Source organism: Oikopleura dioica, chromosome 2 (assembly GCF_907165135.1).
Source record: "Oikopleura dioica chromosome 2, OKI2018_I68_1.0, whole genome shotgun sequence".
Classification (NCBI taxonomy): domain Eukaryota; kingdom Metazoa; phylum Chordata; class Appendicularia; order Copelata; family Oikopleuridae; genus Oikopleura; species Oikopleura dioica.
In genome coordinates this window covers 2,925,728-2,950,422 of record NC_137292.1, presented here as the reverse complement: position 1 = coordinate 2,950,422, position 24,695 = coordinate 2,925,728, and the positions used below count along the sequence as shown (strand labels likewise).

At 39.6% G+C, this 24,695-nt stretch overlaps 8 protein-coding genes across 8 annotated transcripts in view; 4 read left to right on the top strand and 4 right to left on the bottom strand.

Moving 5' to 3' along the window:
• Positions 1–24,695, top strand: part of LOC145698631 (phosphatidylinositol transfer protein alpha isoform-like) — a 58,152-nt gene that overhangs the window by 16,112 nt on the left and 17,345 nt on the right. The gene's annotated exons all lie outside the window — the stretch shown is intronic.
• LOC145697640 (uncharacterized) lies at positions 1,489–2,223 on the bottom strand. The gene is made up of 4 exons (XM_081774858.1): positions 2,095–2,223; positions 1,868–2,049; positions 1,758–1,824; positions 1,489–1,713 (listed from the first exon to the last, which is right to left on the bottom strand). The coding sequence occupies exons 1-4, from the start codon at positions 2,188–2,190 to the stop codon at positions 1,489–1,491; spliced, it is 570 nt and encodes a 189-aa protein (XP_081630984.1). The 5' UTR covers positions 2,191–2,223.
• On the bottom strand, positions 2,354–4,000 carry LOC145697639 (plasma kallikrein-like). The gene is made up of 3 exons (XM_081774856.1): positions 3,584–4,000; positions 2,793–3,233; positions 2,354–2,596 (listed from the first exon to the last, which is right to left on the bottom strand). Exons 1-3 carry the CDS (start codon positions 3,830–3,832, stop codon positions 2,354–2,356), a joined length of 933 nt encoding a protein of 310 aa, XP_081630982.1. The 5' UTR covers positions 3,833–4,000.
• Positions 5,893–9,929, bottom strand: LOC145698614 (uncharacterized). The gene is made up of 15 exons (XM_081775821.1): positions 9,785–9,929; positions 8,904–9,524; positions 8,845–8,859; positions 8,626–8,715; positions 8,551–8,581; positions 8,193–8,307; positions 7,787–7,880; positions 7,501–7,654; positions 7,367–7,438; positions 7,237–7,251; positions 6,777–6,803; positions 6,540–6,722; positions 6,212–6,319; positions 6,072–6,171; positions 5,893–6,029 (listed from the first exon to the last, which is right to left on the bottom strand). Exons 1-15 carry the CDS (start codon positions 9,842–9,844, stop codon positions 5,927–5,929), a joined length of 1,788 nt encoding a protein of 595 aa, XP_081631947.1. The 5' UTR covers positions 9,845–9,929; the 3' UTR covers positions 5,893–5,926.
• On the top strand, positions 10,666–13,266 carry LOC145697638 (kelch-like protein 24). Its single transcript, XM_081774855.1, has 8 exons — positions 10,666–10,899; positions 10,949–11,570; positions 11,760–12,075; positions 12,115–12,244; positions 12,286–12,497; positions 12,694–12,806; positions 12,847–13,022; positions 13,064–13,266. Exons 1-8 carry the CDS (start codon positions 10,685–10,687, stop codon positions 13,191–13,193), a joined length of 1,914 nt encoding a protein of 637 aa, XP_081630981.1. The 5' UTR covers positions 10,666–10,684; the 3' UTR covers positions 13,194–13,266.
• LOC145698626 (uncharacterized) lies at positions 13,290–15,137 on the top strand. The gene is made up of 6 exons (XM_081775836.1): positions 13,290–13,405; positions 13,730–13,878; positions 14,252–14,406; positions 14,449–14,685; positions 14,734–14,854; positions 14,893–15,137. Exons 1-6 carry the CDS (start codon positions 13,313–13,315, stop codon positions 14,996–14,998), a joined length of 861 nt encoding a protein of 286 aa, XP_081631962.1. The 5' UTR covers positions 13,290–13,312; the 3' UTR covers positions 14,999–15,137.
• On the bottom strand, positions 15,036–18,258 carry LOC145697637 (uncharacterized). The gene is made up of 8 exons (XM_081774854.1): positions 18,021–18,258; positions 17,794–17,863; positions 17,157–17,647; positions 16,331–16,649; positions 15,914–16,239; positions 15,544–15,854; positions 15,351–15,502; positions 15,036–15,304 (listed from the first exon to the last, which is right to left on the bottom strand). Exons 1-8 carry the CDS (start codon positions 18,110–18,112, stop codon positions 15,185–15,187), a joined length of 1,881 nt encoding a protein of 626 aa, XP_081630980.1. The 5' UTR covers positions 18,113–18,258; the 3' UTR covers positions 15,036–15,184.
• On the top strand, positions 20,271–23,792 carry LOC145697635 (alkaline phosphatase-like). The gene is made up of 11 exons (XM_081774853.1): positions 20,271–20,676; positions 20,752–20,832; positions 21,018–21,254; positions 21,730–21,848; positions 22,088–22,231; positions 22,295–22,434; positions 22,494–22,570; positions 22,634–22,753; positions 22,795–22,833; positions 22,910–23,285; positions 23,432–23,792. Exons 1-11 carry the CDS (start codon positions 20,361–20,363, stop codon positions 23,781–23,783), a joined length of 2,001 nt encoding a protein of 666 aa, XP_081630979.1. The 5' UTR covers positions 20,271–20,360; the 3' UTR covers positions 23,784–23,792.

Below are 24,695 nucleotides of genomic sequence, written 5' to 3'. Positions count from 1 at the left end.
TTCTTCCCCGTCGAAATCAAATCTTTCATGTTGAATTCGTCTTCTCTGAAAAGTATTCCAAGGCTTTCGATAAAACTCGAACAAATTCGAAATCTGGTTGGGACTATCCAAATATCGTCCATTTTGAAAAGGCGAAAAATATCCAAATTCTCTGGTCAAAAAATGCAAGTCATACAATCGGCTGTACAAATTTTCGCTGAGAAGAGGAGGTTCAAAATTGTGAAGCGTCATTTTTTTGCCGAGTTGTGGGTTCTCAACTTTTTGAAAGTTGCAGTCTTCAAATTTAATATTTGCATAGACTTGAACCGTTCGTCTGAGTTCATTTCTGAGTTGCTAAGTCTTTTGAAATTAGACAAATACGCATCGGCAGATGGTCATCTCATTGCAAGTTTTAGGTCGTCACTTCCAACCTTTCGGGATCCCGAATGTTTCGGGATTTCCCGAATCTTTCGGGATTACTCCCGAATCTTTCGGGATTTCCCGAACCTTTCGGGATCGCCCGAATCATTCGGGACTTTTGTTGAGGATAACGTTATAAAAAGTGGTATAAATGCCGAATTAGTGCATTTTACTAATCAAAAAGATAACTCTATCTTCTTTCGTCAAGTTCGATGGTCTAAGAAGGGCAGACCTTTTATGAATGCTGAATTTGCAGTCAAAGAGAATTTGTGCGCTCCGCGCCTGTCTTATAGAGAACTTCATGAGTTATAGATCCAGTTATTACAGTTAATTATTTTTTTTTCCTTCGCGCCTTTATTTGCTTCAATAAAGATGTACTTTTACGTTACTGTTTGGCTTTAAATATTTTCTGTGCCAAAAATTATTGAAAACAATCCCCGAAAGGTTCGAAGACAAAAAGGCTCTTTTTGACTGCGAACGTTTCGGGAAATCCCGAAACATTCGGGATCCCGAAAGGTTGGAAGATTCAACCCAAGTTTTATTCTGTGTTCTTTTTGGTTTGGCAGTGAAAATGAGTTATGTAAAATTAATTTGTAAAGGCTATCTTTTGATGAGTTTTGAAAAGGCTTTCTCGAAGGAGTAGTTGACGTTTTTTCGCTTTTTCGCGCTGCAGAATTTGTAGATCTTGTCGATTTTATCCTTCATGGCTTTGAGTAATTTCACTGAATCGTTGATATTCATCAGCTAAAAAAGGGATTGAAACTGAGGCACGAGGGAAGTGATTAGGAGGAAATGTCGAAGGGTCCAATCAGAGAGCGGTATTGCTTTTGCGAGCCAATCAGAAGCGGGCAAGAATCTTCCGCCCCTTTTTTCCGACCTTTTTACGTCCCTAGTTTGGAATCTAAGAAAACCAGAATTGACAAATTACCTTCTCAAAGAAAGTCTGATTAGCGGGGCGGTCCCTGCTTATACATCTTCCTCTGCCGTTTAAAAGCCTTTTTTCGTAGAGGCGCCATATTCGCGTATCTTTTCCGAGCTCAAAAACTGTCCGATTCTTTTATTTTTTAATACAATTGAAGCCCTGTCAAATTATTTTGAGCCAAAGCTGCCTTTATGAAATTGATGATTTTCCAAGCTCGTCGCTCGTCGCTGGAAAATCTCTGTGTTTCTGCAGTGGTAGCTTCCAGGAGTGTTGATGCATTCTGAACCGCCGCAGAGGGAGGTGAATTTGGCGCATTGGTTGATGTCGACGCATAAATTGTCGATGTGGACGTAGCCGTCGGCGCAGTTGCACGTGGAGAACATATTGTTGCACTAGAATTAAAATCAGGAAATCAAGAAAAGAGGGGTCTGCAAACTTGAACAGGAGTATTGACGCCAAAAACGCTCATGGATTCTTCAAAATTGATCGTCATTATATACGAGCTAAAATATGCATTCAAATATAAATTAAAACAAGCAGGAGAACCTGAGAACTCTTGATAAGTAAACACCAATATCCGTGGCTGATGGAAGATCGATCTTGTTAACGATGAAATTTGCCAGTTCAGAGTTTGTACGCTCCGTCAAGTAGTCGAAATTCGGCTCTGCGCCGCTTTTTCGATACAATGTGTACATGTCGATTTCAATTTCTGTTGACTTATTTTCCAGCTAAGATTTATGATGATTTTTTATCAATAAAGAAAGAATATATACCTGATTGACTCTGTAGCGGTAAGTGATACTGTATTGCTTGACGAATATTCGCCTAAATGCGCCCCAGTTGGTATCGTAGGTGTTGAGGTATTCCATGGTGTACTTTTTCTTGAAAGAAACATATGGCTTTCATTTGGTCTCCAGAGAAAATGTGAGCTACTAAGCCGACAAGAGCCAGGTAGGAGAAGGGGGGGAGAGCAAGCCAGTCCCCCGCTCCCCCAAAAAAGAAGCGCCCTGCTTAACCCCTCTTTTTAGCCACTCAAACCCTAGAAAAATGGAGACCTAGCATTGGACTTCTCCTCACAACGCCGCATTCGCTCGATTTCCCATCCGAATTCGTCCGTTGAATCCTTCCATGCCACATCTCCAGCCCTTGTTTGACATTGACCGAGGACAGTGCGCTGCGAAACTTGCCCGTTTCTGTGACAGAAGGAAGAATAATGAAGCAAATTTTTGTTCCAAGGACGAGAAACTGAACACAGCCCGCTGATCGCTCGCATTGCTGAAAATAAAAGATAAGGGAGAATAATTAGAAGAAGCGGATAGAAAAGAGCGTGATAAGATAACTTATTGAACATCGTGAAAACTGTTGATAATGCTGTGCCAGGAAGATTATCGGCTTTTCAAGCGATTTCTAGAGTGAACTAAATAACGAAAAAAATGCAAAAAATGAGCAATTTTTTCGATTTTTTTCTTACATTTTTACAATAAACGACTGATTCTTCAACTGATCCTTTGTTCACATTCAGCCTCATCAATCTATTCGCATTGACGTCCCTTAGCTCTAGAAATTCTAGCGCATGTTTCGTGATTTTCGCCATTCTGAACGGCTCAAAGCAGACGATTGAGTCTTCTCGATCCTTGATTGTTTCGCGAATCCAGTGGTTCCAAAAAACGACGTTGGTGAAAGTCGAATGTCCGAAAAACCGCTGCCGCTCGCATCCTGTCGAAGTTCTAGCGACCCCGACGAGCATTGGGGAAATATCGGTGATGCACAACAAAGGGCCGCCAGAATCGCCCCGGCAGAGAGCGTGAGAGCCGTCTTTGTCTTGCCTCGAGCAGAGAAGGTTCAAGTTGGAAATGTCGTCCTTGATGATCGTACTGTAAATCTTACAGCTAGTGACGGGGAACGGCGCTTCCTAGGAAACGAAAATGAGTTTTGCAAATGTGACTGGGGCTAATTTTAATTGACTGGCCACTGATTTGATTTGGAGTTAATTTGAGCAGAGGGACTTTGTTGGTCCCCAAAATAACCTTTTTCCGTGACTCAGAAAATAAACATCGAAGATCGGTTTTCGTAAAAAATACTTGAAAAATATTTTGTTTTCGAATATTATATTCGGAATATAAAGATAGATTTCTCAATTTAAACCGCAGATTTTAAATTATTTTGTTATCAAATCTGATACTTTTTGAAAATACGGAATTCCCAATTTGGTGAGTAATTTATGGTTTTTATATAATCATCTGTTTTCCCAATTTTGACTACCTGAAGATATTTGGCGGGGGTGATCGGATTCATTCCAAGAAACCCAAACCCGGCCGAGTAGCAATTGACTTTATAAAAATGCTGTTCTTGATGCTCTCTATGTCCATCTGGCGGCAAACAGACGACCCCCGAGTTTGTCTTTTTGAAATCAATCGACATCGCCAGTCGAATCAGGACAATATCCGCATTTTCATCCGGAACAAAAGCATCGGAAATTCTAAAGGTCGGTCTTTTGACGAGAGTGTTCATGCCGATTTTGACGACAAAGGTGCGGACCACTGTTTCCAAGTCGATCGCTGAGGTAGGTGAGTCTTTGAGGCAGTGGGCAGCGGTGATGACCCAATTTTTGTTGATGATTGAAGCTGTGCAGTGGCCTGTTTCTGTGGTCAGAAAAATTTTCAGGAACAAAAATGATGATTTTCGTCGTAAAAGTCGAAATATTTGTCGAAAAAAATTTTGTCACAAAAATCGAAAATCATCGTTGAAATTTCCGAATGACGAAATTCGTGTCCTCAATAATCCTTTCTTCTCGAGAAATAATCACGAAAACGAAGAGCGGTGCTCGTTCATAAATTAAAGCCGCCCAGTATTGAGTCGCAGTGGTAACGAGCGGTGCGTTGATTTCGTTAACGATTCTTAGCCCGAAACGCCGGCTGATTAAGAATTCAGAATGAACGAAAGAGAGAGGATCGCTTTCCGAGAGCTGCTTTTCTTTTCGAAAATGAAGCAGCGTTCTTTTTGAAATCGGAGCGGACTTGGAGGATTTAGACAGATCGCGGGGTACTCTCACGTTTGAGCGATACAAAAATCAATCGTCGAAAATATTCAAGGACTCTTTCCGGGAAACAACCAATTTCGTCATTTCAAAAAATATTTTCGAGACAGTCGCAAAACAAAAAAACACGAAAAAAATCGTCCCTTTCGATCAAGATTTAAACAAGCTCCTGACAGGCGCTAGAATGCCTGATTTAAGCCCATTTTGAAACGCCCTTCGCTTAGTTTTTTTTTTCTGACCACATCGCATTGTCGCCAATCTCGCTGACTTGGGCCACCCAGTTCCAGGTTTCCGAGGCGGCCTGGCCGCCGAACAATTTCAACTTGGCTTTCTGCAATTTCGACCATTTTCGGGACAGTCGTTTTGGGTCGAAACCGGGCATGTGGGCTTGCCAGTCTCCCCGTGAGCAGTGGAGACCATCTGGCTCCTACAACAACAAATTTATCATTATCATTATCAGCGTTTTCAACTTCTGGTTATCATGCTCAAGAAGAATTGTTTTTTCATAATAAGCAATGTAATTAAAATGGGATTCGAAACAAAGCCAACTTGACATTACATGATCTAATGTCAATTTTTCATCGAAAAAATCTTTTGACAGTCGACTTGGAATAAAGCAGTTTCTAGCACTGGTACTTAACTTTAGCCGAGATTATAGAAACGCAGAAAAAATTAACGTGGGGCGAAACTCGAGTACCCTTATCTTTATCCTTCCCCGTCCAATTAACTAAAACTAGAACATGATTAAAAAAATATTCAAAATATCAACAACTTCATCGAGTAACGTACTTCTGTTTTGAAACTGTCGGCTTTAAGTAATTGTCCAACAGTAAGAAAATATTTTATCTTCATCCAACAGACGAATTTTTTCTTTCTCTACTTTCTCTTGTTTCGTCGCTTTCTTAGAAAATTTTCTCTGCAAAATTTTTAGATGAAAAAGAAAATATTCAGGAAATAATTTTTTCTTTGTTATTTTGGCGGCGGAGGAGCGAGGAGGCGAAAAAAGGATGGAGCGCGTTTAGAGCGCACCCGGGCGCCACTCAATTTACACATTACACTTCTCGTGGAGCACAACGTCTATTGCACAATTGCGAATGTTGCCTATGCACATCCGCATGTACATACAACAATCAGGACAAAAGAAAATCTGTTTGGGCAACAACAAACTTACGCGGCAAGCATCAGTGAACCTCCAGTTTTATTCGAACGAAAAGTTTCCTGGGGGTTTCGATCTGGTCTCGGAAACCTGTGTATAAACCTGAGTCAGGATTCTTGATAACATTTAATGAAAGGTTCCTCTTTTCGACCCTTGAATGACACTGGAATCACATAGTACAATGAAAAAGGCAACGTGAAATCGAGATCAATTCTGCCCGGTCGGTTTTTACATGAGCTGATCTAGGCTCGCAACCTCCGCGCTTGAACGGCACTTTGGATAAGCGACGATTTTTCGAAAATAATTCTTATCGCGTCTGTCTCTAACTCTTCATGCGCTGAATGACTGACTCTTTTATTTCTTCCATTTATTTTTTATTTTTCTTATTTATAAATACAGCGTCATTTTTTTCTTAAAATTTTTTCGGAGGTAAAGCAGCTAGTTCTTTGTAGGAAGTTCCGCCGATTTTGCGATCTGGTCTGGTCATTTTTGGAAGCTCTTCTAAATCCGCAGTTCTAGAATCAGATCATGAACGAGTCGAGGAAAGGTCCGCTTACACTTCCCCCCAATGGCGGGGGCAAGGGGATTCTCTTCCTCGCTGAGAAAGGGTTCGTTTGAACATGTCTTCTTTGTCTGGATCTGGTTTCACGAAGTTCCCTAGAGAAAGTATGGAATTCTAGTGCTAAGCATCTTCTACCTTCAAGAACAGCGGATGCTTCAGATTGACAATCATCGACAAAATCGAGGAATTCTTGAAAACCATCGTTCATTTTTCGCCTCAGATCTACTCCAGTGCTCTCATTCTCTGAATGAAATTTAGTTGGGTAATAATTAATTTTAAATAAAATTAAATTCGTAAAAAAACGACATTACGCACAATCATATTTCTTTAAGGGAAATACTACTTCTTTTTATTACTGTTGTAAGTTTTTATAGTCAAAGAAAAATTGATTTTTAAAATTTCCAATTCGTCAAATTTATGGCAATATTATGGTTTTCGATAAATGTTTCTTATTAGAATCAACCTGAATATCTGGCTTTTCTTTTCTTCAACGTTTCCGGCGACAATTTCTCTTCTTCTGCTTTGCTCAAAGTCGAATTGCCGCTGCTGTAGGAAGAAAAATCAAGCTTCGCTTTCTCCATGTCTATCACCACATCAGGCTGTCTGTTGCTGAATTCCGCGATTCTGTCGCTTACGCAAGCGTCTTCTGAAGGAAATAATAAAAACTACATGGCTTCTCAAGAATTTCTCTTTAACTTACGCTCAGCAATTGGCTCGATTGACGATTCTTGTTTCAGTTTTCTCAAAAAAAAGAGCGGTTCGAATGGGTTCAAAACGCGGTTCTTTCTTTCCGTCTCAATCTCTCAATATTTGATTTATCGCCTTCGAATTCTATTAAAAAGCAATCAATGACTGCTGCCTCCTGAGTCCTGACTCAAGTCGATATATACTGAGCCAGATGTGAGTGAGCTGAATCAGATGACTCAGCACTCAATCTAAAATTCTCTCTCTTTCGTTCAAAAAAGGTTGAAACGAACGGAGGAGTTGGAAATGGGAAATCGATCAATCCCTCATCTGGAGGGACAAACAGTCGGACAAAATGCTCTGTCAGCACGTGATGCGAATCACAGGACAGGATTAGCCTGGATTATTCCTTGTTGGATCCTTTTTAGAGAACGAACAGTAATATCCCTTCTTTGTGACTGTAAGAGAAAACGTGCCTGGATTTGGGATCTTTTAAAAAGCTTTGAAAATGACTTTTTTTCAAAAAAAAAATTAGATTATTTAGAGTAAAGTCATCATTAATCATCTAAAAGTTCAATTCGTTGATTTCGCTTTCCAGCTTTTCCTGATTTTTCGGCACAGCGGCCAATTTGTTGTATTCCAATCTCTTTCCAGTTTCTTTGTCCATAAGTTGTCGAACTACAAGGCGTATATTACAGTAAATTATTCATGAATGCTGCTCGTTTCAGTATTTACTGTACCTTGAAATACTTTCTCATCGGAGCGTAAGAGATCTGTATCCACTTTTTCGCACTCCAGAGACTGGGTTGAGCCACGTGACCATCTTCTTGGACGAGGAGGGGGCTGGTCGAAATCGGAGATGGTCTTATTTTGCGAGAAATTGTACAGATTTTCCTAAAAATGACGAGTTTTTGAGGAGAGCCCAGAACTATAAGCAAAAATTGGACAATCTTGAGCCTTTTCACCAAAGTTTCAATAGCAATCTTGGACGTTAGGGTCTCAAGAAGTGGTCAGAAAGAAATTTACCTGAGAAACTTGTGGAGCCTTCTTGACACCGGGATTTCTCTGCCCCAGCTGGCCTCGCTTCTCCATCTCCGCATATCTCTTGCTCAGTTTCTCCCTATACAAATCGATTGAAAGCAACGAATTGAGCTCGTTGATGAAATCATAATTCTTTCGACTCATCGAAAAAAGAGTCTCTGATCTCATTTGTTCAATTATTATTTGATAACTCGAAGGTCTGTTTGATCAAAAAAATGATAATGAACGCACTTTGTAAGAGAAATTGACAGTTACGTGGGAAATCAGAATCGAAAGGGCTTTTGTCTGGGCATAAAAGGGGGAGATTTGGAGGAATTACTGTCTGTTCTGCTTTTTTACTGTTTCTTTTACGAGACAATAATTTACGGAAGAAACAGTTTTAAATTATTACCTGGCCATTTCATCATCCTTGGCAATGGAGCTCAAGAATTCATTCGACTGCGCTGGAGTCCTCATTCCTCCCGCCAAATTCGCCACCTTCTGCTTCGTCGCAAAAAGGTCATCCTCCAAAAAGTTCCTCAAAGATCTCCTCCATTGCTTTTTGAATAAATTGTCATAGTCAAAATGAAAATCCGTCATTGTTTTTCGATTTTACCTCTCGGCTTACGAATCTGAAGCTATTCTGATCCGCAGACGATGTGAAAACATGCTTCGGTAGGCGAGATAAATAGTTAGTTTCAATAAATTAAGCTGGCATCGTAACCTTCAAATTTTTATAGCGCTGTTTTTGTTTTTGGGAACTTTTTCCTTTGGCCCGTCACGCTGACTCTCCATAGTGTGCTGAAATGAAAAATTTTTTTTATAAAATTTTGATAAAAAATAACCTGATCGCATAATTGCCGTCTTCGCTCAAATAAATCAGTCCCTCTTCTTTTACCACCTCGAGTTTCTGCTTCATCCCAAACAACTTTTGGCTAAAAATTTCATAAAAATTTTTGAGAGGAAGAGTTGTTATTTTTTGAACAACATAATTAAGGGTGTCACTCTGTTAAACAAATCATGCATTTGAACGAACCATGCAAAACTTCGCAAGCAGATCTTACTGAAGCATCAGGAGCCTAAAATACAGTTACTCCTACTTTTCCTCTCAAAACGAAATCACTTTTGCCAACGATTCGAGCTTTTTGACATCATCTTCATTTTCTTCAATTTCTAAATCGTCTTCCTTCTGGCTCGAAAGGCGAGAAACATCGGGAGAACTTTCATCTTTCTCGAAATTATCGATGATTGGAAGTGCTGCATTTTCATTGACAAACTCTTCAAGCGTTTTTCCTTCAATCCTCGATCCTCCTTCAAAATCATCATTTTCTACTTCGACTGGTTGAATCAGCGTTTCTTCGACAAAATCAGGAGTTATCATTGTTTCTTGACTATCTTCTTGTTGAAAATTAACTTCGTCCAAGACAACTCGTTGGCAATCGGAACTAAGGGCATCCGCGAAAGAATTGACTGCTTCAGAATCAAGTTCTTTTGGAGCGTTGATTTTTTCAGAACGAATAGAGGTTTTTTCGGCGTTTTCCGGAAGATCAAGTTTTGCATCAACAACGGGTTCAAGGGAATCCGAGTTTAAATTGTCGTATTTTGACTTTTCTTCATCCGCGATTTTTGAGGTTGGCTCAATAACGGCATCGGTCTTTTTAGAGCAAGATTTGGGGGTGCATGAAGAAAATGATGGAGGTGTGGCATCATGTTTTTCGGGACTTGGTTGGGCATCTGTATCTTCCTGTAAATTTACATTTGAGAGATTTTAGAACGACGAAGCGATAAATTTATTCTCAGCAGGAATTTAGGTGCAAAGACTCGCTTCAGCTAATTTTGGCAATTACCCAAAAAAGTGTTCAAAAGTAAAATTTTGCTAGAATCGAAATATTATTGCGAGTGGAATTTCAATCAATAAGATAGTGAAGATCACTAAGAAAGAATTTATTGATATGCAATCAAGTTCTTAAGAAAAATATCTTATACCGCCTGAATATGTTTCACCTGTATCTTTGGTTCTTCAACTGTTTTATTTTGCTTTTTTGAGGAACAGCAGTTTCCCATGCTTTCCTATCTATCTGTTCTCTTTCAATTTATAGCCGAAAAATATTCGTAGATAATAAAAAAACAGAAGCAATGTGCGTTTTGAAATCACACGGCGCTAGAATGATAAAACGAGCTCAGTCAGAGTCAGATCTACCACGCGTCACTCTTTTTGGCTGAGCAATTTTCTTTTCTTTATTGGTTAAAGCGAATAAGATTATTAATATGAAAAATTAACATAAAAAACTGCAAGTAAGAGCTACGGAAGAAACACAAGATTTTCATTGATTTAGAAAAAAAAAATCATAAGTCAAAAAATTATTGGTGCTCAGCAACATTTTCTGTGTATTTTTTCTGTTATAAAAATATTTTCTTCTAAAATTTGAATCATCAACATTTAAATGAGCAAAATTTAATTGAGGTCCTTTTACCGAGGATTTAATGCCAAGATTCTGAATCTGCGCGATCTTCTTCGATTCTTTTATAATTAAATTTAATGACCGGTTTTTAAAATTTTCGCCGGGGGAGGGATGAGCGCAAGATCTTGTGAAATCGAAAAGGTTTGAAAAGTGTAAAGACGGCTTGATATCGTGCCACCTTACCAACGATAGCTCACTTGTCCACGCTCCTCGATAAAGTACTGTGATTGAGAAAAAGACTGACTCGTCGCCAAATCAGGGGCCACTTACTGAAAGAGAAATTAAAGAGACTTCCCCGCGAATGGCTCAGCCCTTTCCAAATCTTCAAAAAGGAAAAAAGGTCTCAATTTTTTTCAAAGAGCAAAAAATTCTAATTGAAAAAACTTCCTCTTTGAATTTTATTTGAGCCCTTTTTCTAGAGATAAAAGTAATAGAGAAAGCAATGACGCCAAAAGTCGAAGCAGAAATTTTCGACAGTTCAAAGAACCCATCCGACGACAAGATCGAAGTCTTCGACGCAGCTCATGCTGGAAGAATGATGAAGACCTTCAACGATTTGAGGAAAAATAATCTCTTCACGGATGTGATTTTATCAGTCGCTGGAAAGGAGTTTGCCTGTCACAGGGCTGTTCTTGTCGCAGGATCAAATTATTTCAGGTAAAAATTGAAAAAAAATCGACCTCATTTTTTCATCTTCGATTTTCAGAGCGATGTTTTGCAACGACCACCGAGAGTCAAAAGAAATGCTCGTCCAAATCAACGGTCTCCAAAGCGAAGTAATGGAAGTCCTTTTAACTTTTCTCTACACGGCCAAAACCACAATCGACCAAAGCAACGTCCAAATGCTCCTCGAAGCGGCAAATCTTTTTCAAATCGATCTTTTGCGTCGAAACTGCACGACTTTTATGGAGAAACAGCTCGATCCCTGCAATTGTTTGGGAATGAAGCACTTTGCTGATGCGCATGGGTTGGAGAAGCTCTCGATGGACGCAGAGAAAATGATTCTTGAAAAGTTCATGGAAGTGATGAGTCACGACGAATTCAAACTTATGCCGAAGGAAGTCATCGTCGATGTCATCAAAGGCGACGACTTGGAAGTCAACGACGAAGTCCTCGTTTACCGAGCGGTTAAAAGTTGGATCGACCACGACCGAAAAAGCAGAGCGAAAGATGTGGCGGAATTGATGAGTCACGTGAGATTTCCACTTATTCACCCGACGAAGTTTTGCACGGAAATTGAAGCGGACGAGCTTTTGCAGACCTCGATGACATTGGTTCCGATTCTTGCTGAAACTAGGAAATATCATATTTTAGCAAATGGATTTTTATAGAAACACTCCGCGTTTTTTTCTAGACTTCCTAAAAGAAACTAACCATAACAGCTTAATTTTAGTTGGCTGTAGAGTATTTCATGATGTCTGAAATTGAAATTGATTAAATAAAGTTAATTCATCCCGTAATGTAAGGTCTAGTACTGGTACTTTTCGTACTGTTTATAAAGAATGAAAAACTTCTGACACATTCGCTCTCACAAAAATCTACAAACAGGCGTTGCTGGCGACAGTATCCGATTCAAGCCTCGCAAGATCTCCTCCCGTCTCGACGTCCTCGTCTCTATCGGTGGATCCGACCGCGTTGGGGGCTACAATGCGCCGTATGTTGAAGCTTGGAATCCTCTCCAACGAATGTGGAAGCAATTTGCGAAGCTGCCGAATTTCACAAAAACGGATTATTCTGTTTGCCAATGCAAGAATATGATCATTGTAACTGGCGGCAAAATGCATAATAAAGAGGTTTGGATTTATCAGATCAATGTCGATCAGTGGATCAAAGGTAAGGCTGTTAATGGCCCGAAGAAACTAATGATTTAAGGTGCTCCACTCAATACTGGAAGATATGGCCACAGAATGGCTTCTTGTCAGGGAAGTCCTTACGTTATCGGTGGCTTTGGTGGCCCTGGGACTGGCTCACAGCCGCCAGAGAGAATTGACGCTGTTGAAAAGTAAGAATTTCTCTATTTTTTAATGAAAATAAGTTCTAAAGGTATGATTTCTTCAACAATTGCTGGAAAGACATGTGCTCAATGATCGAAGCGGTCGCGAATCCTGCCGTGAGTGCCTACAATGCAAAGATCTTCTGCTTTGGTGGACAATTCGACATGAAGGGCGCGAACAATAAGCTGCAAATTTATGACTCGATAACAAATCAGTGGAGTTTGGGAAACAGGACTCTCTCCCCTCAAAATCCAGTCGCAGGAAAATTGGTCAAAATTTATTTATTCACTTTCTTTTATCGGAACAAAGAAAAATTTGATTGTATTTTATGTTCTTACCCAGGTTTTGATTCATTTTCTCGTTTTTATTTTCATTTTTTTTTTCAAGAAGCACTCAAAAAGAAAGCAATCTTATGGTTTCTATTTATGCCCTCTTAACTTTTATGACCAATAAAAAGCCGCATCCGCTTGTGGTTCAATCTGGATTCTCGGCGGCGAAACGTCCGAAATCTTCAAATACAAGCCTTCTACTGATGAGTGGAGTCAAATGGCCATTACTCTCCCCAATCATGTACTTATTCTTGTGTCACAAAATGATCGACACTCTTTAGATAAATCACTGCGAAATGACAACTGTGAACAACAAAATCTACTTCACTGGAATCTTGACGGATCATCCAGACCCACTTTTGAATATTTGGTCGTTTTGTCCAACAAAGGGCGAGATCGACACTGCCTGTGGACAGATGGAGCGATACACATGCATGCATGGGGTTGTCTGCATAACGTAAGTGCAACCTTTACTACCTTTTGCTTATGTTTCCAAAGATTGGATAAGCCAGAGGAATTCATGGGAGCAAAGAAGCCTAATCGCCGACAGCATACGCGGAGCAACATAACCGAGTCTTTCGACGGCAGTCGACGACCAAGTGAGACGCCAAGATATCGCGACTTTTGAAAAGCTGTATTTTTCTTCACCTGCACCCCGAAACTTAGTAAAACCTCGCAAAATACCTCGAAATCAGCTGTCTTTCTTTTTTTTCTGTCAAGAGGCTGCCTCAATTTTCAAAAAAAAGGATGAGGACGAAGACGATTAGAGAAGATTTTGAGAGCGAACGAGATCTTGAAAGATGGGTAGCAAGATACAAGAGGAAGTACAGTCTGACTGATGTTGTCAAAGGAAAGCTCGAATAAAACTCTTGAATTTTTCATATTTTTCGGGAAATTTTCGGGAGACTCAAGTAACAGATCTTCTTGCTCGTCATCTTATCGCCTCCTAATCAGCCAAGTTCACCCTCTCATGACGCACACTGCCCATATACCCGCCCTGCTTCATCCTTTTAAAATAAAAATAGAAACAAAAAAAAAAAGAGAGAAAAGAGCATGGGAATTCTAGATGATCTAGAAGAGAAATCAAAAAACTCGAATTTCGGCGGATCTACTGCCAGTATTCCTTTTCAAAATGACGAATTTTATATTGCCGAGTTGTGCGAGCTAGAGAAAGAATTTGGCGACGAGTTCTTTATTGATGTCAGTGTTGACGAACTGGAAGCGTTCAATAGAAAAAGAGGGGAGAAAGTGGAGAATGTTCGGCTGATGGGGAAGATTTTGACCGAAATGGATGACACGAATGTCGAATTCAGGTAAGAAAAGAAAACTAAAATGATTATTCGAAAAAAAAATGAGTTTATAACCAGATTTTTCTCTAAATCCTTCGGTGACGACTTGGTTTGGTGGTCCAAGTCGAGGGCAAAAGAGGATAAGTACGGATTATTCTGCTCGTACTGTTCGAATCTTATCCAACTCAGTCGATTTGGGCCGTCGCCGGCCCAATAGACAACACGCGCTCGGAAGGAAAAAAACTGTTGATAGAGTTTCACCAGCTCTGGAGGTTCTTCCAAGTTCACCAAGGTTGAGGGCCAGCGCGAGCTGGCCTACAACCCTGTCCTGCTTGGAAGTTTTTCTTTTACCATAGAATTATCTGTATTCTTGTTTTAACTTCATTTTCCCTAAAAGTGATCCACAAGCCGAAGGAGCTGCAAACCTTGTCCGTGGAATCTCAACTTACATCGATGATCATGCCGACATTCCAGTCTATTTGAGGACGTCAACAAGGACTGTTGCTGAAGAAGCTGTTTTCCAAACCTACGCCTTTCAAAACTTCCCCGACGGTATTTGTTCTTCTTTGCTCCCCTTTGATTCAATCCTTTCAGTTGATATTAGCAGATTCGTTTTCGACGGACAGCCGATCGAAATCAAGAGTCGAATTTGCCCGCATTCGGAGAAAAAGAAAGAAATCGACAGAATCGCAGAGCAAAAACGCGAAGAAGCAGAAGCCCGAAAAGCCGAGGAGAAAAAAGCAGAAGAAGCGGCGGCAAAGGCGGCCGAAGAAGCGAAACAAAAGAAAAAGCGGCCGGCGATGGACGCAGCTTATTTAAACAACTTGAAAGGTTTTCCAGCACGATGTTTTCCCGAACTTGATTCAATTGTGTTTTTAGCAATGAAAGTGCAGATACCGTCAAAAGTCACCGTTCCAGAGCCGTTTCTCGGCAGCGCCACCACGAGAACTTCTTCTTCCAGCAGATTTGGTTCCTCTTCTATCAGGAGCTTGTCTTCCAGGTGAGAAAAAATGAATCATCTTCCTCATCTTCTATAAGATTTTCAACCTCATCTGTCGGCTCTTCAATTGGCTCAGCTTACAAGCCATCAACTGGGACAAAATATACAACGGCTTCGAAATATTCTAGCTACTCAAAGTACTAGTCTAATGCTCAAAACAAGAACTACTGTCTGTGAAAACTGTCTTTTACTGTATTTGAACTGGCAGTTAGAAGATGAACAAAGTTTTTTTTATAAATAGTGAACTGCATTAAAATTTTAAATAAATAAATATGACTTTCAATTAGCAAGAGCAGATTTTCAAAATTCTAGCGATTTTCTCATTTTGTGTTAGCTTTTGCCGTCAATTTTTTCGACGACCTTGTTGTTTTTAATTTTGTACAAGTATTCCGGATAAACCGTGTCCATTTGGCACTCTGGACTGGCATCTAACGACCACCATTTCATTATCTAAAAGACGAAAATTACCTCCTTCCAATTTTAAATTGGCGCTTACAGATTTGTAGTATTGGCGAATTCCGCCTTCGCGGTTTTCCCGAATCTTGCGGCACAAATTACAAAGTGCCATATCTTCGACTCGGGCGCTGAATTTTGCTTCGATTGGATGGGCTAGTTTTTCTGGGGCGATATTTCTCCAGCGATGGTAATCTTAACATGATTTTTTAAATTAGATCAAAAGCTTATTTCACCTAAATATTCATCGTCATTTTCCGCCAACCAGTTAACATATTCAACCAACAATTCCGGCGAACTAAACCATTCTGCATGAATAAAGCTATTCGGCGGCGCAACTTTATCAACATCCCCAATTCTCGGCCCGAAAACAATCGGAACCGCCCGATTCGTCAACGCGTTTCGCCAGAATTTCTCGGAAATGTAGTCGTCGCAGTGATAGGCGTTCTCGAAGGCGAGGTAGAATTTAACGTGCTCGAGGTTGAAGTCTGCGGTCGACATCCTCGAAAATTTGCGGTCCGTTACTTTGTTGAAGCACTCGCCCTCTCTAAATAAAGTCATCAAATTTAAATATTCAAAAGTTATCTCATCGTTTATTTTTCCTACCCGTGGATTTTGATGCCCGCATCAATCATCCTCTTCCCATACGCCCATCTCATTTCTGCTCCTACAGTATGATCACAGTCCGAAACAAACCACGCCGCAACCACATCTTCCTCCAACAATTTCTTCTCCTCTAGAATTCCTTGCAAATAACTCTCGTCGCTTCCCTTTCTCGTTCCATTGACAAAATAGCGGTCGGCATTGGCACGGGATCCATCACCAAAGGATTTTACGAAATCTGAGTCGCGGCGATAATTCATCGTTCCATTGAATGCGGATTCGATTTCAGAGGACTTTTTGTAGAAAAAGAAGGGTTGTTGATTGATGCTCTTTTGGAGGGTTTCATTTCAATTAAATTTCACTTGCGGCAATCTTTTCCCATTATTCATAGGAAAAACTTTGTTATTGTCGTAAATAAACCCTGTTTTCCTTAACAGCACTTTCTCTGTTGTAAAACACCCACCATTGTTTTTCATCCCTTTTCGTCACATCTGGCCAGGGCGGATACGGCTTTTCGTAATTATGCTCAGACGGATAATGTCCAGAAAGCTGCCAGGAAAGCAACTTGCCATTTGAAAAAACGATGGCGTCGGCCTTTTCTTTCCAACGACGATTTGGGGTGATGAAGCAGTCGCCACAATATTCGTGATTTCCTGGGCCGATCCAACGTTCTTTGAAGGGCTTTCGGCGCTCATCTTTTCGCGGCCCGGCGAACCAGAACAAAATGTTGATTCGCTCTCTAAAAAAGGGAAAATGAAAAAGATTTAAGAGATTTTGACGATTTTTCGGCATTTTTTTAAAGAAATTTTTTTGTTACCGAGAATACGACGTACAGTTAATAATGGAATTTCTGGACATTTTTTGTCCCCCATTTTTCCCGAAAATGTCCAGAAATTTGATACAGAGCCTTCAGAAAAATGTCCCAACAAAATTGCTTAAAAATTTTTCGAGACGGAAAAATTGACGATTTTTTTGAAAAAAATTACTAAAGAACAATAAAAGAAACGCGCTGTAGCCGTCTTTCTTGTTATATTATAAGATTTTCGAAGAATAATAGCTCTTTATAGATGAAATTGGCATAAATAACTCAAGTTTGACTAAAAATTTAGATGTCGAAGACATCTGTTGAGAAAAAAATGTCCAGAAATTTGATAACCCCTCTCTTTGAATTTGTCCCAAGAAAACCCCTTAAAATCCGAAAAATGTCCAGAAATTTGATGTCCAGAAATTCCATAAAAAACTGTACTTGTTTTTGTGGCTTTCGTAATTTTCCAAAGGATATTGCATTTTCAAAACTTCTTCATAATACGGTTTCGGCAATCTGGTCATGAGCTTTTCATGAATTTCTTTCATGCTCATTCCTTCTTTTACAATTACGTTTTCTTGGTTGAATGTCATTTTGAAGAGCTTTTCTTTTGCCGATTTTTCTTGTGATTTTTGAGTTTTTGGCGAATCATTTTCGGGGAAAGTAGATTCTTCTGAAGAGATTTCTTCAAGATTTTCTGTTGAACTAGAGTTTTCGACGGGTTTTGAGGATTTCGATGAGTCATCATTTTCGGAATTCGACGATTTTTCTTCGAATTCTGGTTCGGGGCTTTCTTTTTCACTGGTTTTTGAGTCATAAGATTTGCTCTCAGTTTTTGCATCGACTGTTGTGTCTACCAGACGATTTTCTGCCTCTAAGTCATCTTCCTCTGCATTTTCGCTGCTTGGTCTTTCTAGCCGCGGAATGTGCCCCTTGACATTCGGTGAACTTATGTTTGCTAATGAGCTTAGAGCATGTTACATGTAAAACTGTCCTCAAGCTTCAAAACTCAAGTGTAAATATACTTTCATCAACCCAAAACTGCAAAAAGCAAAAGTGTTTAAAAATTTCACCGTGCCTTGGGCGCATTGTTGGACCATGTTTTCCATTCCAGAGAGTTGTCACTTTGTAAGTTCCAGCCGTATGCGCTAGAATTCGTTGGACATGAGTTTGAATTCAAAATACGAGTGCTTTATTCAAGAGCCTGACAAAGAAGGTTTCAGGACAAGGAGAGAGCTAGTACGATAAAATGAAAAGAAATAACTGGAAAATCATCTTTTACCGTCTTATATTGTTTAAAATTACCTGAAAATCGACACTTCCGTATTAAGGAAGGTGGCACAAAAATATAAGCCAAGGAAGACGAATCCAATTAGACCAAAGAGGATTTTCATCATCTTCTGAAATTTGCTCACGTTTTCATTTTCTCTAATTTTATTTGAACTTTCTCTATTTTCGTATTTTCTTCATCGCGCGGATTTTTCTATCAAAAAAGGCTTTATAAAGTGTTTATAGTTTTGTGCGCCTGGAGGGACGCCATCAATAGTCGGGGTCAATGGAAAATGCTCTGAGTAGTGCGCAAGTCGCCTTGAGATTCTAGAGCGGCACCGCGCGGTCGACCTTGCTACCGCGCTCACAGACACCGGGTTGAAGGCTGAGAATCCATCGTTAAAACAATTATAAACGAGTTCGTTCAACGCTGCTCAATCATGTTTGGACCGATTTGATAATAAAAGATAGCGGTTTTTAATCAAGCTAAAACCGGCAAAATTTTTGATATTGAAAGCGAAAAAAGAGCTTTATCGAAATTATAACAAAACCTAAAAAGAATTAATCAAAAAAATTTCGAAGCTCTAAGGGTTCCTCATCTTCGAATCCCGCTGTAGGGGAAAAACGCTTCGCTTGAGTCTGGTGATCAAATTACGTTTTCGGCATAATTCGCATGTCAGGTTGACCTTATCCACCCGATCCCGTTTTGAAAACAAGGATAGATTACTAACACAGGCGGGAAAAATAAATAACGAAAAGATAAATCAGTGACTTGAGATAGATCTAACGCCTGAATCTTTAAATTTTGAAATCGTGATGAGTTTAGGTAGCATTTTGGTCGTTTTTTGCGTAAAATGAGCTCATTACTGCGGCTCGTCTCGGTGAGATAGCGCTCGTTTGAGTGATAAGGATTTTTTTTGAGTCGCGATAAGGAGCCACTTACGGGCGGTATGTAAATCCGCAAAACTGATGGGAGGCAAAAATCCCTTTTTTCATAAAATTAAAGGTCTTCTGATGTTTTTACAACGAATTTTCGGAAGCATCCACGGTGGATGATAATTTTTTGATTTGTGCTTGTTTTTACTAGAATTTCACGATTCTTGGATAAGTTCCAAAATAGCGTTGTTCGATCTTTAAGGTTATTTAACGAACAGCTCTTTTAGGTCTTCATTTATTAGATAAGCATTTACAGTCTTCTTTTTACAGTTTTTATACAGATTTACAGAATGTCTTTTGAGCTGCTTTTACGCAACAGGGAGCAGCTGCGGTCACTAGAATTGAACTCAAAGTGGTCGTGAAATGAGGCTGCGGCGATTAGCCGGCAGTAATTTTGAGAGTGTTGGCGGCTGCCACTCAAGATTCGTAAGCTGTTTTCTTCAATTCGCGAGTGTGGTTGTAAGTTGTTACTAAAAATGGGTTTTACAAAAGACGTAGCAACAAAAAATAATAAAAAACCACAAAGTTATTCGGAATTACATAGTTATTAATTTTATTTAAGCTTAAAAATCGTATCCAAATATCAATTTTTTAAAATTATAATTAATAGTAATAAGTGAAAATTAATCCCTTTTACGAAGGATTTCACATTTCAATTTTTTCATATCCAAATTTACGATCGATTTTGACTTTTTTCTACACTTGATTTTTTCTTCCGAAAGGCTTTACCTGTAATGTCTGCTTTTATCAAAAATGTGCGTTCGATGCCGTCTGACTCTGGAAATCTGTCTGCTCAGCGGAAAACAATAGACGCCGAATCCATTTGCTTCTGGAATCGCAAAATATCCTTGTGCCATATTCATCTGCATCGCTTTTTCTGTGAATAAAATGCAGCTTTCAAGACTGCTCGTCAAAAATCCTTCCAAGTTTTGATAAGTTACAAAGGTCGGATTCCGCGCTAGACAATTTGACATCGTTAAAAATGCGAATAAAATGTTTTTCATCTTGTTTTTCTTTCTTATTATTTTTGTCAAACCGGGATACAAAGAGGTAAAGAGTCAAACGTTACTTTTATACTTCTAGGATAGCGCCACCAGGCAGACAAAGACGAGTTAGAACTTCCGAAGAGCGCTGATAATTCAGAATTCTATGAGGCGCTATAACCGGACTTGCCAGGATCGGGGCTAGAAGAAGTTCAATGACGAATATCATAATCGGAATATGGTAGAATACGAATTAGTCGGCTCTCTCTGTCTTTCTATTTGTTGACAAACACGACCCCAGAATCGGGTCATTTTTTTTCAATTGAATTGCAGTTCTGTATATTCAAACCCGCGATTTGATGTGTACCCATCAAGTCTTCAAATAAAAGTTCTGCCAAGACTATTTGACGCTCTGTAAATCACTTATTTCTTTTGCGAAAGAAAGTTGCTAGGAAAAATGAAGCTTTCCTCGCTTTTTCTTGGCCTTTCGGCGATTGTGGAAGCCCACGATGAAGAGTACCACCCGTCTATTCGAAAGAAGGGAGAGAAAATCGAGGTCACGTGGCCGGTGGAAGAAGAAAAGGAAGGCTATTGGAGAGATGTTGGCAAAGAGAGGTTGAGGAAAATGCAGCAAAAACCGGAAATCAAGGGAAAGGCTAAGAATGCAATTTTGTTCATTGGTGACGGAATGGGAGTTCCATCAGTGACAGCTGGGAGGATCCTGGCTGGTGGAGAGGGTCATGTTTCCAGCATGGAAAGTCTTGATTACACAGGTAAAGAAATAGGAATATTTTAATCCAAACGAAGAGAAAATCCTTGGACTATATTCTGACCTGCATAAATTCTAGGGCTCGTGAAGACTTACAATGTTGACTATCAGACTCCTGATTCTGCTGGTACGGCTACTGCCTATTTGACCGGAGTCAAAGGTACAGAATTACTGTGATCTATAAGTGATCTTTCAATTTACAAAGAATTTTATTGAAAATGATCTCGATGGAGTTGTTCATTAATTTAATAAGCCGGGTGTTCCAGAATTACATTTATTTGAAAAGATGATTTTTTAAACATATTTATGGTGTGTTCTGAACTTTTGTGAGTAATGTTTACTAAGGAAATTACGGCACGGTCGGAATAACGGCTGCCGGTCGGAGAGGAGACTGCCAAAGCCAACTCGGAAACGAAGTACAGTCAGTTCTGGAAAAAGCAAAAGCCGCCGGGAAATCTGTCGGTTTCGTCACTACGACTTATGTGAACCACGCTTCTCCTTCAGGTGTCTTTGGCAAATCCGCCGAAAGGACATGGTATTCGGACAAGCGGATGAAACAAGATCCAAATGTCAGCGACAAAGGCTTTGGTTCTTCAAATTTATAAAAACGATAAGAATCGATAGTCGTTGTTGATTTCAGCGAAGTGGTGACCGGTAGCGAGAATGAATCATTTCCGCTGAACTATTATTTACGTCCTTGGCCAGTTTTCAACCTTACGTCTCAAAAGACAGACAAGTCAAGAGTCAAAGGTGTCAAAAATACATTTACCACGAACTTTAGCGTCAACGCAAGAGATCATCTTCCAGTTATTCCTCACGTTTTACGTAAAGCGTGACGTTTCTTCGTATTCATTATCCTTGGTCACCCTCAGTGACTCTCGAGTTTGATCTAAAATCAAATGATCTGATCGAAGTTTTTCGGCTTGAACGATCTTGAGATTTTCCATCTAAAAATTGACAATGAATCTAAAATACGGCGATTGCCGATCACACCTACTCGGTAGAGCGGAAATCTTTCACACGAAAGCATTGATTATTATCAAGAGCCATTAAAAAGATATGGAAGATTGCAAGGACCTTGCTCTCCAGCTTTTTGAGCACGACGATATTGATGTGATCATGGGAGGAGGGCGCGAGTTCTTTGTCGACAGATTGGATGGACGCAATTTGATTCAGGTAATTATTTGATTTGCGCTTTTCGAAATACGGAAATTCCGTAAACATTATGTTTATTATTTGCGTTTTTTAATAATCATTTACGGAATTTCGTTCTTCCGATTAAAATATATTTTGAAATTTGAAATTCAAATTTCGCGGAATGTCGAAAAATTGTTCGAAAATTATCATATATTTTATGAAAATTTTCATACAGTTGATTCCGTAAATGGTCAATTCTTGAATCTTTATTTATTTAGGAATGGAAAGATGATGGCAACGTGACCCTGGTGGAAACTGAATCAGAATTACGAAAAGCGATGGACAATTTGACTCTTGAGCAGCGTCTTATCGGCATTTATGCTGATCGACATCTGGAATATGAATACGTTCGAGAGAAATTTGTAAGTGTTGTCTTGCTTTTTCGGGTTAATTGTTCGAAATCAAGAATAAATTAACGATTTCAGGCGCCGGAGGAACCACAGTTACGACTCATGGCAGAAGCGGCCATCAAAAAATTGTCCCTGAATCCGAATGGATTTTACCTTTTTGTCGAAGGTGGAAAAATTGACTTGGCGCATCATGATACTATGCCTGTTAATGACGGGTTGAAATTATTTCTAGAACAATTTTCTCCAAATATCGGATATTTTTGAACCCTTGAAGGTCCCTTTATGACTGGAAAGAATTCGATACGATGATCGGCAACTCACTTGAGATGGTTAATTTGAATGAAACTATCGGAAGATGTTTGATCAAAATAACAGAAAAGTCCTATTGACCGATTTTCCCAAACATGCAAAAAGTTATGGTTTCTGCTGACCACTCACATACTTTCTCCATTGGCGCTTATGGAAAACGAGGAGAGAACATCTTCGGCCCTGGAAGTCAAACTTCACCTGACGGAGAAAATGTCATGATTCTTGGTAACCTACTGAGCCTTTTGAATTCCTTTCGTATTTTTCAGGATATGCAAATGGACCGGGATACAATATTCACGAGAAAACTGATCAGGAATGCGTTAAAAATGAAATAATTGATGATTCTTGCATGAAATAAATTCGCTCATCTTCTTTGCTAACACTTTAAGTACGGAAACGTCACGTGCGGACGAAGATTGCCGAGCGAGTACAGTGACGAATGGGATACAGACAAGCCGTTTGCTGATTTGCTCGCTCCAACTGCCGTCAGAACTTATTCCGACGAAAGCTGGGATCCGTCAGGAGAATACATTGAAACCCACGGGGCAGAGGACGTTCCAGTCTACGCCCAGGGTCCTTGGGCACACCTGATGACGGGCACACACGAGCAAGTTATGGTTGCTCACGTGATGGAATTCGCCCTGTGCATTGGCGACTACGCCGAAGAACCTCACTGTAACGAAGCAGAAACTGAAAAGGATGAAGACGGATCAGCAAGTGGAAAAATACTGTCATCTATGATTATTATGTTTCTCGGGCTTTTATTCATGAACTGATAAAAAAATAGAAAAAAAGAATAAATTTTTGATAAAAAAATTTATTCGATAATTGCATGCAAAAAAAAAAGATTAAATAGAAAATGTGCTTCAAAAATTCAAAATTTTGTGAAAACGTCTAAAAGAGTGGAAAAGTAACTTGCGTGCGCAAATTGCCCAGCGAGTACCAAGACGAGTGGGATACTTCGAACGGAAAAAAGCCATTTGAAAATCTTCTTGCTCCGACAGCAGTACGAAATATCAACCCTTCCGGGACCAATGGCGAAACTCACGGAGCGGAAGACGTTGCAGTGTACGCGCAAGGACCATGGGCGCACTTGATGACCGGAACGCATGAGCAGGTCATGGTCGCTCACGTCATGGAATTTGCTTTGTGCATCGGCGATTATGCTGAAGAGGAGCACTGCAAATCTTCTGCTGAACTGATTTCCTTGTCTTTTTCTTTACTCTTTGCCTTCTTTTTTCTCCAATTTGAATAAACTGTATTTCTGATTTTTGATAATTCGTCAAATCTTTTGAATTAACGCCGGAACGCATAAAATTTTTTCAATGCTGAACGCAGACCGTACCAATTAATTGGCATGCCCCTTTCAGCTCTTTTTAACAATGAAACTGATTTGTTTATTGTTAAAATGATAGAGATTAATAATTCTTAGACGCTTAGCTTCAATTTCATCTCCATATTTTACCCATATTATTTCATTAATATGAGTAAATATGCAAATTTCTAAATGTGTCGAAATGCCATTAAAGGGCGTTGTACCAATTAATTGGTCGCCATGCGTTCCGGCGTTAATTATCAGGAAAAAAAAATCTGCCTTTGATTGAGAGAACTTCGATTCCTTTTTGTAAATCGTAGCATCAAAAAATTTAATGCACGATTTTAAGGGCGGGGTCAGATTAAATTCATTTGGCTCGCGCACGTTTCAAACTTTTGTACGATCACATGAAAATTACCAAATTACTATTTTTACACTCTTAGCTCTCGGACGTAGGAATTTGGTTTTCTACTCAAGTTGGTGTACCAAGCTGAACTCTTGCTAAGAATGAATAATCAGAAAATGTAAACACTCATTAATTTCTCTTATTTTTACATTTCGGACGTGCCGAAAAACGAGCAATAGGTAGTTAGTGATAAGATTGTTGCTGAGTGGTGCTATAAAAGATGAAAACGCGAGCGAATATTCCCTCCTTGTCACTAATGATGTTTCTCTGTTTAGACACGAATCATAATTGGAAACGAGTTTTCCATTGGGGTTATTGCGGCTCATTTGTTTTTCTGCAAAGTTTTGAAAAAGAGAGTGCTCGAGCGGTGGCGCCCCGTTCCGCCGCGTGAACCGTCACGATTTGGGACTCGAACTTGCGTCTCGCCTCGCAAATAAGATTGAGTC